The sequence below is a fragment of the Peromyscus leucopus genome, chromosome 1 (genome assembly GCF_004664715.2).
Source record: "Peromyscus leucopus breed LL Stock chromosome 1, UCI_PerLeu_2.1, whole genome shotgun sequence".
Taxonomy (NCBI): Eukaryota; Metazoa; Chordata; class Mammalia; order Rodentia; family Cricetidae; genus Peromyscus; species Peromyscus leucopus.
This window is the reverse complement of record NC_051063.1, coordinates 20,501,342-20,520,449: the sequence shown is the minus strand read 5'-3', so window position 1 is coordinate 20,520,449 and position 19,108 is coordinate 20,501,342. Positions and strand designations below refer to the sequence as shown.

Genomic DNA, 19,108 nt, shown 5'->3' with positions numbered 1-19,108 from the left:
ACAAACAAACTCTAATGTTTTTCTACCTGAGGAGGCCACGGTTCAGAGGCTGCTGTTGTTTAAATGGGTGGGTCATGGCAGGCTCAGGGCCTTTTCCTACAGTAGCATTTGCTGAACTCTGGAGTGAGACAGATTGGTCCCAGGAATACAAAAGGGTTTATTATATATATATATATATATATATATATATATATATATATATATATATATATATTAAATCTATTATCTGCTATCTTCAATATCAATCCATTTTTTGATCAAAAAGTTCATGGAATTGAGTTTGAAGATAGCATTATCCCTAAAAAAAAGGATACATTCCGCTATTTCCAATAGGAGTTCCTTCCTCTTCCTGAGGGGTCACTCATGTAGGCGCTGGCCTGGAGCCTGAGGGGAAGAGAAGGCCTGTAGGGTCAGAGTAATATTAGATGCTAGGGGAGGTCTTCTGTCTTTTGTTTTCTGTTGCTGGGCTAGAACATGGTGGCCAAAAGGATCTTCGGAAGCCAAGGGTTCATTTCATCTTACAATCACCTCTCAGGTCGTCCTCCATCACTGAGGGAAGTCAGGGCAGGAACCCAGACATAGGAACTGAAGCAGAGGCCATTGAGAAATGCTACTTACTGGCTTGTTCAGCCTGCTTTCCCTTTTTTTCTTTTTCTTTTTTTCTTTCTTTCTTTCTTTCTTTCTTTCTTTCTTTCTTTCTTTCTTTCTTTCTCTCTCTCTCTCTCTCTCTCTCTCTCTCTCTCTCTCTCTCTCCCTCCCTCCCTCCCTCCCTCCCTCCTTCCTTCCTTCCTTCTTTCTTTCTTTCTTTCTGACAGAGTTTCTCTGTGTCCTGGCTGTCCTGAAACTCGCTCTGTAGACAAGGTTTGCCTTAAACTCACAGAGATCTGCCCGTCTCTGCCTCCTGAGTGCTGGGATTGGAGGGGCGTGCCACCACTGCCCAACTCAGCCTGCTTTCTTAGACACTCCAGGACTACCTGCCCAGGGGTGGCACTACCCACAGTAGGCTGGACCCTCCCACATCAATCATCAAGGCTTGCCTACAAGCCATTTTTATGGAGGCATTTTCTCAACCAAGGTTCCCTCTTCTCAGAAGACCTTAGCTTGTGCCAGGTTTACAAACAACAAAACAAAGCACAACCAGGGAACCTTCTATGCCTCAGAAAGCAGAGGGACTAAGTGTCTTTGTCCACCCACCTTCTGCACGTAGGGATAACTGGATGAGTACCCTAAGTGTCAAGTCACCAGGAGTCACAGCAGCCTGCCCCAGCCACACTTACATCAGCGGTGTTTGTAATGAGGGTGAAGTAAGACACCAGAGCCCACATTTCCCTGCACACCTTCTAAATGAAGTATGAGAGCTCTAACTCGGCATTGTTCAAAGAGTGCACCATAGCATGCCAACTTTCAGGGTTATTAGCAAGTTTCCTGGAAAGAGAGTTCACTGAACAAATGAGTTTGGGAAACGCTAGGCTAAGGAAAATTAAGACTGTTGACAGCAGTATCACCCCCCAACCCCAATTCTGTAGCTGCACTGGATGTCTCTAAGACGAGCGTTGGAAGTCCTGCTCTAGGAGGCATTTTCTTGACAAAACACCAAGCTATGACCTCACTAGCTTGCTGGTCCATGAGACAAACTGGCAGCACTGTGTGAGGGCCAAAGCAGCTGACAGGGAAGGAGGAACTTCTCAGCATTACAACTTGAATTCTGTCTAAATGCCTCTACCTAGTCACGATGCCATTTCATGGTAATTCTTCTGGAATCCAATCGAAGCTTCCAAATGCGAAGATGTCTGGGCGGGAGAGCCATTCCAGCAGCCTTCCCCCTCCATTTAAAGAAATATAGAATGCCTAATGCCAAGGCTGCTAAAAATAGGTTTTGTCTAAAAGAATTTGCTGGCTGGTTCTGAAAGAGCTGTCAATACTAATGATATAATCATGACATCCAGGGCTGTTAACAGTGACCGAGAAGACCTAAGTGTCCCGTTGTGGAGTCTGTGGGGCTGGGTCACTACACACACACACACACACACACACACACACACACACACACACACACACACACGCAGAAATGTGTATCCACACTGCCACATGGATACACTTTGCTTTCACCTCCGTTTCTATAAATGGCACTCAGGAAACAGAGCCAAGAGCTCTGAGGATCCCACCTCAGACTCAGTCTGCTGAAGTCTATCAGACGTTCTGAGCATGTATTCTGCCATCTTCCTCCCCAAGGCCACTTCCTTATTAGAATGATGCTTCCCCCTCTTCACCTAGCAACACCCCTCCAGCATGCCTCATTCACTCCCAGCCTCACAATGTAATCAGGGTGCTATCCCCAACAGCGCTATCCCCAACATGAACAGGTGCCCTGGCCTAGCAACCTCTCTTTTTTGTTATAGCGTAGCTAGCTCCCCCTGTGGGCAGCATCCATCCCACCACCCACGGTGCACACCATGCACTGGTCACTACACCCTCTCGGCAAGAACCCAGATGTATCCTCATCTGCGTCCTCAACGTGGGACACAGGACAGTCAACTGCAAGGACAGGCACAGAAGCTGCCTTGGAGATCTGAGCTCTTGAAGACTGCACTCAGGTTCTTCACTTTGGAGTTCACAGCTTTGCAGGTCTGCTCAGCTGCTTCCCACCGGGCTGGCTGCTCTTGCTTTGGACAGGGAAGCCTAGCTGTACCGCGACACGTGGTCTCTAGAAGCGGTCTGCTGACCGACACCTCCTTGCCTAGCTGCTCACACCCACATTACTGAGTACTTTGGTTTGCACACCCTAACCTCTGAGGCTCACTCCAACCCAATCCCTGTGCCACCCACAAGCCAACGGCTGCATCCTACTCCCTCCATCCCTCCACCTTGCTTCTGGGGGTGCTCTTTGGAGCTGGTGTCCTCCCATATTGTCCCCGGGGCCAGGTGTCTGCCCGACTTGTTGACATGGCCCTTCTAGCATTGCCAGAAGGCAATCTGTTTTCTTTTTTCTCTCTCCCCCCTCCCCGTTTTCAATACTTACATAGAGACTGACACTGAAAACGTTGGGCTTTTGAACAGAAAGAAAGGATTTTTGAGCAATTGCTCTAAAGAAGGGCTAATTTATCATAAAAACAACTCCGATGCTACACAATTAGCTCAGGCTTAGGGGACGAGGAAACATTGGGGACAGTATGGGAGGACACCAGCTCTAAAGAGCCCCCATGGGCCGGGTGGTGGCGGCGAGGGCTTTAATCCCAGCACTCGGGAGGCAGAGCCAGGCGGATCTCTGTGAGTTCAAGGCCAGCCTGGACTACAGAGTGAGATCCAGGACAGACACCAAAGCTACACAGAGAAACCCTGTCTTGGAAAAAAAAAAAAAGAGCCCTCACAGAAGTAAGCGAGCTAAGCCTTTTCTAACCTCTGGACATGACCGTTTGAATGTGTATTTAGTGAAAATGGATTTATCCAGGTCCTAACTGCATAAGGTTATATTCTGCACCCTCAGAAAGCCCAGTCATGACACCAGGGGTTTGCAATAGCCTTCAAAGTCATTAATCCACTTTTTCACGGTCATGTGACTGCTATGCTGGAGGAGAGGGGGAGGAGAAAAGGCAAAAGGAACTCAGAGGGAAGCCCGCTCTGGGGAGGGGGTTGTTTAGCCCCCACGTTGCCATTCAGACCATCAGGCTTCCTTTCTAGGCTTTCTAGGTTCACACAAGTCACTTTGTTATGTAAGCTGCCCAATCTTAGAGAGAGTCACTATTGTTTCAAGTCACCCTGAATCCTTTCTCTTGATGCTAGAAACAGAGCATAATTGGCAGTGCTCAGCAGGCACCATGGTATGTGTGCTTTCTAGGATTGGACACTGCTTACTGAGCACCAACAATCTGGCCCAAGTTTCATCTCTACTGATATGTACTTCAGGCCTAATTTTAAAAGGCTACCAATCAATACCTGTCCACTCTGAAATACAGGATACAACCTCAGTTCTCTTCTTTGACTGGGTTAGGGTTAGGGTATAGACAGCATTACTGGATCATTCGACAAAACTCTAAGACAGGAGGCAAAGCACTACCACGATCATTTCAACAAGTCAGCTCAACCGAAGGGGAGGAAAATACCACACGCGACGTCCTGGTAACTCTTAACCAGGCACGGCACCCATCCATGTCCCATCAACCAACAACATCCAGATCTAGCCTCTTTAGGCTTCTGATTTTCACCCAGCAGAGGCAGAGGCACATGAAAGTTAGACAGATTGGCCAAAGACGCTTAGGACTTATCACGATGGGAGGCTCAAAGGTCACAGCCTGAAATCCAGCTTAGCACACAGGAGTAAATGCAAGAAGCGCCAGCCCTTCCAACCCTCATGCCAACTGCAGTCAACTCCAGGATGCACAGCTGTATGCACATGCACTCAACTTCATGGCACACACTTCAGGTCTCCTCGAGGGCTTGGCGTTAAGTGTCCACACCTGGGCAGCACGGAGTTACGAGGTCCATAGGACACACACCAGGATGAGGGGCCGAGCGGGGCAGAGGAGGCAGAGACCTACCTCTGAGGTGCTGCAGGCTGGGCAGGCTTCCAGATAGCTCCTGCCACCTTTGTAAGACATGCATGTATGTACAAGCGGGCTCTTCCAGGTTAGCACACTGCACAACCACGTCAAAAGCATGGCAGGTATTTAAGAATATGTGTACCAAAAAAAAAAAAAAAAAAAAAAAAAAAAGCCGGGCGGTGGTGGCCCACGCCTTTAATCCCAGCACTCGGGAGGCAGAGGCAGGCGGATCTCTGTGAGTTCGAGGCCAGCCTGGTCTCCAAAGCGAGTTCCAGGAAAGGCGCAAAGCTATACAGAGAAACCCTGTCTCGAAAAACAAAAAAACCAAAACAAACAAACAAACAAAAAAAGAATATGTGTGCCTGCAACCCCATTCCAAGTAGAGGTGACTGGGGGCAGGGGAGTGGCGACTAGATAAATTTGTTTCCAAAGACCAAGTCTAGGCATCGGCTTGCTTTGTGTACCAAAGGATACCTGTGTTTTTAGAGACATGGGAATACAAGGCAGGTCCTGACCTGTTTCCTTCTATTTCCAACTGAGAATTACAGGGCACCTTCTCCACGTTACACCTGCGGCAGAGTAAAAAGAACACTAGAGTCAGAAGACCTGTGTCCTCCAGCCCAGCTCCTTCCTCTGTCTTCCACCCAGCTGGGCAACCTGGAGCGATTCATTTCCCTGAGAGTCAGCCGGGTTGAGAAGATCATACAAGGTATCATTCTGCAATGATACACGTTTCTCCAAAGTGACGGGGGTGGGACATGGCTTCCTAACGTCTTAGGGCGCTTTCTCCCTGTTCCGTTTCCATCCACACCTAGTGTCCCATTGGTAGTTCCGAAAGCAGTGGAGAACGAGAAGCCTGTTAGGGATGTGTTCTCTTGTTTGGCCTCTCATGTGTACATTAGGGATAATACTTACCCAGACAACTCCCGACTATGCACTAGAGAAGGTGGTTTCTGTCACAGTGCCCACCACATCCCATGAACGGATTCCATGCAGCAGCCTGGTTTACCGTCACAAACTAGGCGCTCCTTTCCTGACCCCTTATTTCCAACAGATCAATGAATACGTGCTCTTGACTGCCAATGGATTTGAGCCACTCTCTGAGGGTTACCTGACAATTCTGGACACTGACAGATAGGCGACCTTCTGTGTGGAGGCACAGGAAGGCACCCATCAGCAGGGTAACACCGTGGGAAAGCCCTCCGTCCCATCCAGACTATGCTCTAGATTAAACCCTAGCTAGCCCACCTCTGCACGGCCACTGCTCGCTTCACCCACAGCAGGAGGCCACTGGACAGGGTCAGCATACACCACACAGCAGGGGGACAAAAGTGAATGCAGAGTTCCAAACATACAGCATTAGCCACAATATCTGAAATCCAAGTGAGAACGAGAGGGCCACGCTGGGAAACAAAACTGTAAGGTCGCTAGGTTCGGAACCTGGGAACCTACTTTCCCAAAGCCAGAAGTCTGGAAGCTTTTGAAGAACAGCAAGACATGACTAGATATGTGCCTAGGAAAGGAGGCGAGACAGTAAACGACAGGAGGCTGGCCTCCCACACAAGCGGCAGCTGTTCCAGGCCAGGGGTTCCATGGTCTCATGGAGACAGCGCGTGAAGATGAAGGATGCTTGCCTTGGAGACCTTGTGTGGGGAGGGAACTTTGTTTCTGAGTGTTAGAAGTGAGGTGCGGAGGGGAGACTTCTGTTGTTTCACATTAGGGGTCTCAGGCTGATGATGCAGACACAGAAGCCAAAGCAGGCCCGGGTCTGCTCAGAAGGCCCAGCAGCAGAGGGAGAGAAAGCCAGGAAGGATGAATACCATCCCCGGCATTTTGTAAAATATATTGTAAGTGATTCTGACAGAGTCAGACCCGGTTCGTTCCATGATCTGAGACCAACAGGGGCTGCAATCTAAGAGAGGGGCCAGGTACTAAACAAAGGAGATTCTACCAGAACAAATTCCAGTCATTCTGATATAGGTGAGGAATCTGACTGGCTTGGGGAAAAAAATATAAAAGCGCAATCCACAATGGATGCTAAATTATGCCCAAGATTTGGGTTTGCAGTCGTACTTTATTTATAAGTCTGTTTCGAAAGATAAGTAAGCACCGCGGTGTGAGCCCCCTGGCTAGAAACCTCCAACAGAAGACTTGGACCCAGGGCACACCCCAGTGAACTTTTAAGAAGAACTCAGAGAGAAAACTTTGAAAGGAAGCAACAGCACTGAACCAGAGCCCACCCCTTCTGGAGAACTAACTGCTTAAATGTGAGTCTTCACCAGTAGCAGCTCGGCCCATCCTGAAATAAGGGATGCTACGAGATACTTTCTAGTGTATGTAGGGATTAAACAAGGACAGTTGTGATTGGGTTTAGAACATGTCACATCCTTTAAAAAGTGTTACAATGTAAAGAAACACTGCCTGTTTTGTTGTTGTTGTTTATCTTTCAGAAAAGTGTCATTATGATGACTGAAAACAAAAACAAACCTCAGTGCATTCTGGTGTAGTGGGGCTCTCGTGACCCTGCCTTCCCCGCCTTCCCTATTTGGCATCAGGATCATGACACCGTCTTTCCTGCAAGGTGCAGAGCAGAGGAGGTGGGAGAGGGACCCGGGATAAGGACCCTATGGCTAGATTTAGCAGTCCATCGCTGGAACTGAAAACAGCATAGCGAATATTTCCAGGATGGGTAGATGATTTCCCCAATACCAAAAGCACTAAATGCAGATCAAGTAGAGGCCTGTACCATCGATCAATTTATCCCTAAGGGCTTATTAAAATTGGAAGGGTCGGCGGAATATATATCTAGGAAGGCAGGAGATACATAGCTGCCATTCCTGCCTTGCATCCTGCATTGTATTTATGGTAGCACTGCAGCCATGGATCAGACTAGCCAAGCAGAACCTTCCACCTTCCCCACTGCTTCATGCCATCTTCAGAGTTGGACCTAAGGTCCACACCCTGTGCAGATGGCAGGTCTCACGGAATGCACCTTCAAGTCATTCATCTTCAAACCATGTATACAGTGAACAAGAGAGGTTTAAAAAAACATCAATATGTATAAATGTATATTCTGCTTCCAGACTCTTGGAGTTTTTTGGTTTGCTTTTTTGTGGTCATAATTGTTAGTGTTTTTTTTTTTTTTTTTAATGTTTTTGAAGACAAGGTCTCATTATGTTGCCCAGCCTGGCCTCAAACTGGCTATCCTTGTGCCTCGGCCTCCTAGTGCTGGTTAACATGTGTGTACAACATAGACCACTGTTTCCTAAGTCTTCAGGGATGAGAGCACAGATTTGAAAAGCAAGGTACAATAAAAACAGAGCAGAAGCTCCTGATAGGCGAGTTGATTTAAATATATATATAAAGAACATATCAAGGTGCTTCAGATGAGTTCAAGTGACCAGCTGCAAACTAATTACGTGCTGAAAGAGTGTAGATTGCTTCTGCCATCAATACGCAGGAAATCAGACAGTGGAAATGGAGGCAGAGGTCGGAGAGCAGCAAAATATCCCTGTTTTGAAATGGGAAATGAAGCCCGAGACTGTAAGGCTTCATGTTGACCCTTGTTGAGAACTTAGACTAAATTACTCAGAGGCCAGGGGGCTACTTAGCAAAGATAAATAACATCATTAAGGACTAGCAGGGGGTGTCTCTGAAAAAGCCATGGCAGGCAGGCTAACCTCATTTCCCATTTTCAGCAGGGTTTCTAGGTTGATAGATGGGAAAGGCTACAAACATGGTGTTATTTGGTTTCAGTCTTTCTTGATAACCTTGAGAAGGGACAGATGAACGTGGGTGACATGATAGCCTGGCCACGTGGGTTCAACGGCATTTGACCAACTTCAAGGATTACTAGTCAATATATTCACTTCACATCAGCCTGTACCGATGGCAAGGACATGTCACAGAGCCCTGTCCCTTTACAAACATTTCAGCCATAGTTTATGTCACATCTTTTTTTGTGTGCTTTTTTGTGTGCGCGCGTGTTTGTTTTCCACACAGGGTTTCTCTGTGTAACAGTCCTAGTTGCCCTGTAACTAGCTCTGTAGACCAGGCTGGCCTCAAACTCACAGAGATCTACCTGCCTCTGCCTCCCAAGCGCTGGAATTAAAGGCATGCGCACCACCGTCTGGTGTTTATGTCACATCTTGAGCTTCAAAAAAAAAACAACAAAAAAAAACAAAAAACAAACAAAAAAAACTCAGGAGGACAAGTAAATACTTGTTTAAAGAATAAGAAACAAGTAACGTTAACAATGAGGACAAACTCCACGAGATGGATCAGCACTGAGCTAGTGAACTCGGTATATAATTGCTGGACAACAGCAACGCTTCCTTAGCTCAAGGCTAAACTTGGCAGTTTTTGAGAAAAGACATGGATGGCCTATGGCTCCGTGTCAAGGATGCTGGAGAAGGCAAAGTAACTCTTGACCATGTGCACCAAACTCTGGTGTCCAGAATAAGCAAGCAAGCTAACCCATCCTCTCAGTGCCTGGGTGTATGTCTCAAATGGGGCAATACGAGAGTAAAATGTGTCTAGGGAGGGGTCCAAGTGTCACTCAGCAAATAAAGGGAGGGGGGTTTCTACCTCAAGAATGTGGTCCTGGGCTGGATAGGCCAGTTTATAACCACTTTTAAAGGACATTTCTTGAAATGAGACTGGATTCATTCTCTGAAGAGTTTGTAGAATCGATAGCTAAAATTTAGTGCGCATGATTTTTAACATGGGTAAGGACTACCCACCCTATCTAAGGCAGTCCTGCAGCATCAGGAAGTTCCTCCTGAAACTGTGGCCCATGCGGGATCTGTATCTGCAGGCTGGAGGTCTTTCTGTCACCAGTGCTGCTGCATCCGAATCACCGGACACCAGACCAGGCAGGGCCAAAGCCCTGCCCTTCAGGGCTGTCCCTAGGAACCTGTCATCCTGCTAACTGGAGGCTGGTTCCTGAGCCTTGGGAGAGCTCTGCTAGGTGTGTCACCACCTATTTCCCAGGACATCTCATGGCGATTTGAAAAGGCACAGGTGCAGTGGAATCCCTTCCAAAGAAACAAGAGTGTCTTGGGGTAAATATATAGAAGGAGAGTTGGGAGTTAAAAGCCTTCAAAATAAGCCAAAGACAAAGTAAGTTCACTAAGTCAGAACAAAGCCTTCAGCGCAACTTGAGATCAAAGTTTTCTACCTGAAAGAAATAACAAGATAGGAACCAGCAGCCACAGCCTTGTACCACCTAACAGCCATCCATTTGTGAATCACATGAAGTCAATGGCTCACTCTGTGGGCCCACATTTTTAAATTGCCATGCTTTAAAATACAAAGCAGTAAATAGTCACCTAAATTATCTTACATCTTTATGGAAATATCAAGCCACATCTGTCCCAGAACCATTCAAGGACTTTTAAACAACTATTCTTGAGTGGTGATTCATTCTTCTTATGTGTCTCTTAAAAATAGATACATTCACTCAATATACTGTCCAGCTACGTAGCCGTCGGAACCCTAACACTGGATGGGGGTGTTAGCTGGAGTTTTAGTACAGGGGGCCTTTCTTCAGGTGGGCCGAGTTACTGTGTTAGTAACTGCCTCTGATGCTGGAGAAACCTCAACACAGCAAGATGTACATTTTTTTTTCCAGTAGCATTTTTTAAAATGAACCAAAAATATGACACTGTATCTAATTAAGGCCCTCCTAATTTGAGCGCCTCCTACTTGAGAACCAAGTTTGGTAAGAGAAATAAAAAATATAAATAGAGTCAGTTGCTTTTTCTAGAAGATCACTAACATGAAATATACATGGAACATGCAGTGGTGAGAAATTTAGTATATGATCTCCAGAAAGTACCTAAAAATGCAGGAACGAACAAAACGAGTCTTAGGGGGGCACTTTTTAGGGAGCACTCAATAAGCAAATAAATAAATAGAAGCCAGGGAAAGAGGAACGGCCCCGGAATATCTGCACGCCGAAATATTTAGAAATCCTTTGCCTACAGTACGACTAAAGACATGCTCAATAGTCAGTTCCGGTGAGACTGCATTTTCTGTTTCTGGAACTAAATCCATGGAAACCAGTATCAGCAAGGACACTTTCTTCCCAGTGTTCAGAGGTCCCTTCACCTGCGTGATTAGCTGCAAACAGACTGAGAGTCTGATTATTAATCACTAAACTATTCAAAGAATCTGGGGTTATATTAACTGCCCAGGACAACAGTGCCACAGGCTGGGGGAGGAACTATTCTACTGTGTGCATGGGGAAACTGAGGATCAGGGAAGTTAAGAGTCCCCCAGCTGGGTAACGCCAGAGTCAAGAATTAAATGGAGGTAGCTGAGGCTCGAAGAGCATGCGCTGTGAGCCCCTGGGCTCTGCTTCCCCAGAAATCAAGGAGTTCGTTCACATAGCTCTGTGTTTGGGAATGGGCGCTAGGGAAAGTCTGCTGTAGTCATATACACCAGAATATCACAAAGCAGCCAGCAGGCAATGCACATGAGCTATGCAAAGCCTGTTAACAGGCAGCTCCTACTCCACATTGGTGCTAGAAATGGCCACAGCTGAGACCACCTGTGAGCACCAGGTGAAGAAAACCCCCATTTCTTCCTTCCTGCTGAGCACCCACCCCCACTCCACCGAAAGTTAGGCAGAGTGCTGCCAGACTCTTTAAGGTTTTTTCAAGGCGGGGAGGATGTCAAGAAACAGAAGCATTATAAATTTGCCTCCCCACAACATAAAGCCAAACAAAACAATCTACCCGCAACATGAGCCCCACTAGGCGATGACCCGGTAGGTGACTAAAGAAGATGGAAATCAACAGCCACTATTAAAGGTCCAGCTTTTAAATCTCCACAGACTTTCTCAGCGTTCTGGCAGACCCAGGTTGAATCAGCAAGATCATCAAAGGCCTGCCAAAGACCCGGCACATCTGGTCATAGAAACAGATGTTATACTCTCCTGACAGAAAGTGAGAGGTCTGTGTAGAGTGATACTCTCTACTTAGGTGCAATTTCCTCACACCAGAGGTTGATATGAGGTGGAACCTGGGGGTGGGGGTGGGGTGAACAGAAACTTCTGAGTTACTAATTCTTGGTTTGGATGGAAAAAAATTCGTGTTTACTCCAGGTCAAGAGTGGACTTGGGGTCAAGTTTCCCTCCCTAGGTTGTCAATGAGCAGTTGATCCAAACTCAAGAAGATGGGGGCTGCCCTTGTTGACCACTTTAGAATATATAGAAGGATGTAGGCCTTTTTGAAAACACTGAGACTAGCAAGCGCAGGCGCTATGAGGCTTGATGGGTCCAGAGAGACAAGAAATTCTGACCCCTCAATGGACCTTTCCCCTCCCTCCTGTGCCCACTGCTGCTTTGGAAGAAACCATATGGGTCAGAAAGGCTTAAGAGCGAAATTCCTGATGGAAAGTTCTTACTTTTTATGCTGCTTCATCTTTCCGGTCACTTTTTCCTGCCTGCCACACAACACATCAAAGCTATGAGGAAAAACCCAAATTGCAATTTAGCCCTTCACGGGCTACTCGGCGGGTGTATAGAACAATAGGAGTTCCTGGTGAAAACTGACCATCTTTAACAACTGATTTCTAGGATCATGCAATTTAGAGGGCAGAAGTTTAGTCTGCTTCCAATGGAAAGAAGAGACAGCCTTCAAAGGAAAATAGCATTGCCTCAAAGGAAACTCCTAACAAGTAACCAAAACCAACCAACTCCAATGGAGCCTAACTAGGTAACTAGTAAAGGGTTGACTGATCAGTGAAGTGCCTTTGCCTCCATTTCCAAATAATGAAAGTCATTGTTTAGAGTGGTCTTGCCAGTGCCCAGCACCACCTTCTTATTAGTCACATCCAAAAAGTCCATGAAAAATGAGTGAATTTGCTGAAATACCACTCTGAGTCCATACAGCGGTAATACAAGAGAGGATAGCTCAAAAAATGCTCAAAAACCCAAGGAGTAGAAGGAGAGAAGCACAGTAATTTTGTGGAGGTATCTTTTTTTTTTTTTTGAACAGGGCCTTTATTAATGTAAAAGATCTACCTTAAATACATCTGCAATTCTTTTTTTCCTAATGAGTCAACTTCAAAAAAATTAATTTTATCCCATCATCCCAACACCTCTCTCAGCAGAGCTCCTGAAGAAACCTTTTCCAGATTAGACTTCTTTATAAAGAAGTCTGGTCTCATTTCCCACCGTATTCAACAACACACAGTGAAACATCATACAAAACATCATTGATGGCCATTTCTCAAGGTACAAGGCAACTCGCACCTTCCTGGACAAAGCCATAAAAGGCAAATTAAAAAGAGCCCTGGAACCCAAGTGCATATCTTCTTAATTCCTGCCACTCAAGGGCTTGGTGGAGAAGAAGGAGCCACACACTCACCTGTCTTTGTAGTTTATCACAGTATCAATGATGGCGTTCATCTGCTTCGTTAGTTTTGGGGGGTTTGGTGACAGTTTCTCAGCTGGAGGGCGGCCTCTTCTTTTCTTCGCTTTTTCCACATCTTCCTTCACAGGATCTTTATCCACATTTCTTCGTCTTTTTCTCTTCTTAAGCCGTACTTCCTCTTCCATTTCTTCCAAATTGCCGTCTTCGATGGCCTGTGAACCAGAAACAAAGGAGGAAAGAAATTCAAGTAAGGAAAATAACCAAGACAAACATACCCATACCTTTACAATAAGGGGTATAGATACACATATCTTGAATCATTAGAATAAAATGAAACTAATAAAGTAAAACTAAGAGTTAACAGTCATCAATGAAGAAAAAAAAAAGAAAAGAAAAAGCCACCATCACATTGGATAAAATATATCTTTAACATAAGATATGAGATATATATAAGTCTATATTATAAGGCCTAAAGCACTAATAAAAAAAAAAACAGTGTATCTATACATTCAAGTGCTTGAAAATGACTGAACCTACATAAACTTTATCTCAAAATAAGCAAAATATTCTAAAGGTGTCATTATTGTAAGGACAGTAACAATCAACAAAAACCAGGGGCAAAAGAAAACAAAATAATCCTCTATGAATATATCTATGCAGTCACAAGAGCCCTGACCTTTAAGGTTTTACATCAATTTATTCATGATTCACAACATAAATCAACAATTCCATCCAGATTTTTGTTCTAACGTAGAAATTAGTAAACAAGGGAACAGAAGGGAAGTATGAAGCCACCACATTCCTTGGTAGACGCAGTGAAATCACCCGGTAGAGAACACACACACTCACAAACAGCAAAAACACTTTTTTTTTCCAATTACCTGCCAACGCTTGCTTTAACCCAGAGCCAGCAGCACTAATACAGAAAGATAATAAAATAGCTATAAAAACAGCCAGGTGTGAAGGGGACCTGTTCAGAAAAGGCTAAAAGATCCACGTGACAGGACCCACAAGTTCAAACTTTTCTTTTTTTTCTAGCAAGTCTCGAAACTTGTAAGAAAAATTAAGAGAGGGAAAAAAAAGGAAAAAAAAAACAGACAAAAGAAAATCTGACCATGGAAAAGAAATTTTCTTAAAAAAAAATCTTAAAATGACATTTTGAGATTGCTTTCTCAAACAAATAACTGATGTTGGTATGTGTTCCTCCTCCGGCCTCTCAATATTGCCTCCAGTATGTAAATGCTAATCAATCCTCTCCTAGCTGAAAGAGCTCTAATCATAAGGCAATTACCTTCATTTCTCCACAGCACCAAACATGGCTAATATTTATGATCATGTGAGTATAACAATCAATATAAAGAGTGATTACAGCTCAGACATAATTTCTTTCACTTATGTACAATGCCTCCTGAAAAAGAAAGGGTTTGCAAAGAAAACCTGGTACAGAACACAAAACAACCTGGCATGTTAAAAACGCCAGTGGGATTAAAAAAAAAAAATGTTTCCAATGCACTCACTCTCCAATGTGCTAATCCATAGAAGCAACATGCACACAGACAGAATCCTAAGGGACAGCCTGAGCCCAGGCCTTAATAATCAAAAGACAATTTCCATCACGATCCTACAGTGTTCACATAACCACTATGAAGGAGGCGAGACCTGATGAGTTATGAAGAAAAAGGAGAAAGGAAAAAAAAAGCTCCCCATTATTTCATTAATATTCATTTGCCTAAAAGCAGGACACCCACTATACAGCTAAACACACTGCAGCTAAGCAAAGAGAAGAGAAAGAAATTGTCCCGCATATCTTGGAGGCTGAACATGCTAATCATAAATACAGCATGCAAGCCTGTCAATAGTTAATGGTACTGCTCTCTCCACCAGCACCCAGTTGCACACAGAAATACGGAGAACACCGGCTTTTGATGTGTTACACACCTACACATGCCTGGGATGTAGTTTCTACTGAATCTTCAAGACGGCAACGAAAAAGGATATTTACCTTACCACTATCAGCAGGCCGGCTATCGGAAATCACAGTTAGTGGGGATAAAATTAACAAGCCAGCAAAGCAGCGAGCTGCTAGTCTCTTCATCAGCTGATCAGGAAAAAAAAGAGAGCTGGGAAAGGCTATGTTTTCATATACAAGTAATTTTATTTTACTGAAAATTTAATACTGGAAGGATTGTGGATACTCAAATCTGCTGTTTCATTCTACCTACGACCAGGCCCCAAGCCTTCCTCCTCCAGCCTGTTTTAATATTGACAACTACTTATCATATTGTCCCCCCCTTATTATTCCAGGCGGCAGAATTAGAGATTTTAGCTCAGGTGGTTTCTGAGTCTTTGCTTGCATTTTAACAATTAAGCCAATAAGAAAACAAATGAATATTCAAATGTATTTTAAAAGATTAAAGCAAGATATGCTTTTTGTTGTATTTTATGCTTCATTTTAGTCGGGTTTTTTTTTTTTTTCAGACAAGATATGCTGCATGGTTTTGGAGCAGTCTAAGACGATTTTTAACACAGGAGAAAAATATTTTCCCCCCACTAGATGCATGTAAGTAAAATCAATGTGCATGTTCTCAGGTTCCTGTATTTTAAGACAGTGTTATTTTTCTCTGTAAAGAAAATCCTGAATAACTGTGACACTTCACTTTCGGTTTTCATACCGAAAAATTTTTCATTGTTTTTCTTTTCAGTGGGATCCGTGAGGAGGGGGGAAGTTGGGAAAAGAGTATTTCTGCTCTAGCCTCCCCCTCCCTCCCCCTTAATTCTGGCAAAAGGGGAACAAAGCTAAAGCTTGTGATATTTGGACTTTTAAATCTCTACGTCTGTGAGTACCTAAGAAGGGAAAAACAAATTAAATTGCAAACAGAACTAGTCAAACAAATTTTTATTACAACTGCTAATACTGCAGATTCTTACTAAATTTAGGCTCTGGAGTTACAGGAGAACATACAAAGTACTGACCATTATTCCCCTTAAATTAAGGTTTTTATGCAGGAATGCAGAGAGCTACAGAAATCTTCCCTCCTCCCCAAAGACCCGGAACACATCTGTATGCAGGGTTTCGGGTTCTGTGGTTTCTAAGGGGCTTTTTTCTAATGGAAATCAATTCCCTCCATATTTCCCAATGCTTTTCGTACTTCAAGAGTTAGACTTAAAATTTCTCCTGCATGTAAGGGAAATTATGGGAGCGTCTCTGATTTAAAAAATATTTTTTGTTAAGCTAGCTCAACGGACAACTTAGCTGAGGGGGGGGGGAGTACAAAAAAAAAAAAAGAAGAAAAGAAACCAAACAAAAACAAAAAACAAAAACAAAAAAACTTGCTACACAATGCTAAAAGTATCACCCCCAGAAAGAATTCCCTTCCAAACCTTTTACCAGCACAATAATGAAATAAGTCACAGGAGCAAACCCCCAGTTTCCGACTGGTGACGTGTTGCGCAAGGGTGCGAGCCCTAATTCAACATACAGACGGCTCCCATGCTGAACTGCCTCTAGATTTAATGAAGTGAATAGGAAGGAAGTCGGGGGAAAAAAAGTGTACAAATAAGAAATTAACACTTTCCTTCCCTACCTAAATGGTGAGGCACAACTACGGGGAAGTTTGGTGAGGTACCTCTTTCCTTAAAGGCACACTGCACTCATTTGGCTCCGGATGTCACGAAAGAACCCCATATGGTGCTAAAAAGGCCCAGCCAAGTTAAAAGAGTTAAGCATACTTCAGCCTGCGGGTGTGTGCGTGCGTGAGTGTGAGTGTGTGTGTTTGAGTGTGTGTGTGCTTGCTTTTTTTTCCCCCTGAATGAAGCTGGAGATTACTCCTTCCTCCACTGGATGGCAACCTTCTCCCCCACCCCACCCCCTCACCCCCCACCCCCTTCCTTTCTCGCTCTCCTTTCTTTCAATTTTGCTCAAAAGAAAAATACGTTTTCACGAAACAGGATGTGCATGCACAAGCAAGGGAGGGACAGCCTTGCTCTCCAATGATTCTTAAGAAAGCAGCGGTTCTGACGAGGATGGGCAGGCGGCGGCCATGCAGGAACAGCCGCTCTGGAGCAGACACTGGATGCTTGCAAGCACATGGCAGCCCCCGGTCATCAGCCACACGTGCAGGCTTCCATCGCGGCCCTCTGTCATCCCGACACACGCCAACTACATCTTCCACTGAATGACGGAAGGTCTAGAAAGCAGGCATTATGCTCCTTCTCAGCCGGGAGGGGGGGGGTGATGAGGCGGAGTTACACGTGACGTCCCCCCTCCCCATCACAGCGAAGCGGCGGCACGATTGTGAATAGGTAAAGAGGGGCATGTGAACAAAAAGGCACTCTGCCCATTGTTCCCACCCTTGCCTCTCCAAATGCACCAGGCAGTGGGGCAGAGCCCCCTTACCGTGGCCTAAACCATCTCTAGATACACGTAAAACAGCAATTCTGGAGATCACTAGATCATAGATGGTAAATGGAAAAAAACAAAAACGAAACAAAAAGAGTATTCTGACACTAAGTCTGATGTTTGTTGTGCCCCTACCCTGACAGGGATTTCTTTTTTTTTTTCCCCTCTGGGTGGTGGTGGTGGAGGCTCCTCCTTTAGGGACTCTAGTTAGCAGAGAGAGAGACAGAGACACACAGAGAGAGACAGAGACACACAGAGAGAGACAGAGATACACACACAGAGAAAGAGGAAGAGACAGAGACAGAGATACAGACCCAGAGAGAGGGAGACAGAGACACATACAGACACACACACAGAGACAGAGAGACACCAGGCTCTGCATTAAAGGATGTGAAGGAAAACTACACACTGGTGTTTTCTGGAGACCACTCACATCTCCAAAGTCAAGGGTAAAAGCCTGAAAGGTCTCCTTCAGCCCTGAGACCCTGAACACTAAGAACACAGACATGATCCCCAAACCTGAAGAGTAATGCTAACAACTACAATGTAGAATTGTAAAGGGACTTTGCAGTTCCATTGTGAGGCATATTCTTATAACAAGAATATGAAATAGTAACAACGAAACTGTGGCCATGCCTTTCCATCACAGGGTGTGGCAGAACTCCAGACCTAGGGCTTGCTTGGAACAACAGCTAAGGTTTCCATTATCACAGTCTCCAAAAGCAAAGACTTAAGACAGGTATACATAAAACTGAACACCCTCCAGGGAAATCCCCCAAAGGGACAAATACTGCCAGCTGCCACTCACGGGACAGAAGTCACCTGGGCTGCAGGATGGGGGACCATAAAGGGGTCCTGGTGTTGACAGCTGCGTAAGATTTTGAACGCACTTCATTTTACTGATGCGTGCACCTAAAATGATGAGAGTCAAGCGTTCTATATGTATTCTTACTAAAAGACGCAGCTATAAAAAGCCGAATCCTCTACATATTGAGGAGAACCCCAAGGACTGCAGGTCCAGACGTGTCGCCACGTCTCAGCACAAAGCGCACACTACTGGGACATTTTGGCAGCTTTCCCTTGGAACTCAAATCTTTCAGTAGTCCAACAGGTGGCACGTTCAGTCTTGTCCTGCCCAAGGACTACACGCCCTCTCAAGAATCCGTTTATCCCCCCCATCAACTGTTACTGAGGAAATGCCCACCAGTGTAAGAACATACCCACATAGAGAGCATACCTGTTCTCAGATTGTCTGTTGCTAACAAATGCCTCACACATATTCAAGAGACGGGTTAATGTGAAGCCTAAGGAGCTCACAAAATAGGATTCCTACCCACACAATGGTATAATGGGCAATATGACATGATGAATGACACATTCACTCAATAGACAGACACCCCCATTTACTGCATTTGAAGACGGGTATGGACATGTAGCCCATGCTGGTCTTGAACTAATAATCCTCCTGCCTCGAGCTCCAGAGTGCTAGGATTAAAGGAATGCAGCTATTCGCTTATTTCAGGCATTTGTTGTTGGACAACTTGACGGTCAACTGTATTTGCAGTTCTCCTTGGACTGGACTTAAATACACAATGCTGGCCCTAGACCTAGATGGGAAGCAAGCAGCCTTGGCTTACTGCATTTCTGGTACAGTGAGTTTTCTAGTTTCTGTTCAACAACCTCAGGTCACTAGAAGAGCAAAGTGAACCAAGGTCTTTCTTTGGCCCCAGTGGCAGAGGGAGCCATTTAAAGAGCTGGGATGGGTCTGGGGTGGCAACGAAGGCTGAGGT

The 19,108-nt window shown here is 45.0% G+C and overlaps 1 protein-coding gene across 10 annotated transcripts in view; it reads right to left on the bottom strand.

Moving 5' to 3' along the window:
* Positions 1-19,108, bottom strand: part of Smarca2 (SWI/SNF related, matrix associated, actin dependent regulator of chromatin, subfamily a, member 2) — a 171,474-nt gene that overhangs the window by 13,679 nt on the left and 138,687 nt on the right. For 6 of the 10 annotated variants that reach the window (XM_037205442.1, XM_028894209.2, XM_037205453.1 and 3 more), the window contains 2 exons: positions 12,914-13,131; positions 5,054-5,107 (listed from right to left, as the gene is read on the bottom strand). In XM_037205442.1, coding sequence (XP_037061337.1) covers positions 5,054-5,107; positions 12,914-13,131 — 272 coding nt within the window. Of the gene's footprint in view, positions 1-5,053; positions 5,108-12,913; positions 13,132-14,921; positions 15,018-16,300; positions 16,477-19,108 lie in introns of those variants that run through there. The other 4 variants (XR_005091453.1, XM_037205454.1, XM_028894246.2 and 1 more) reach the window with 2 other exon arrangements.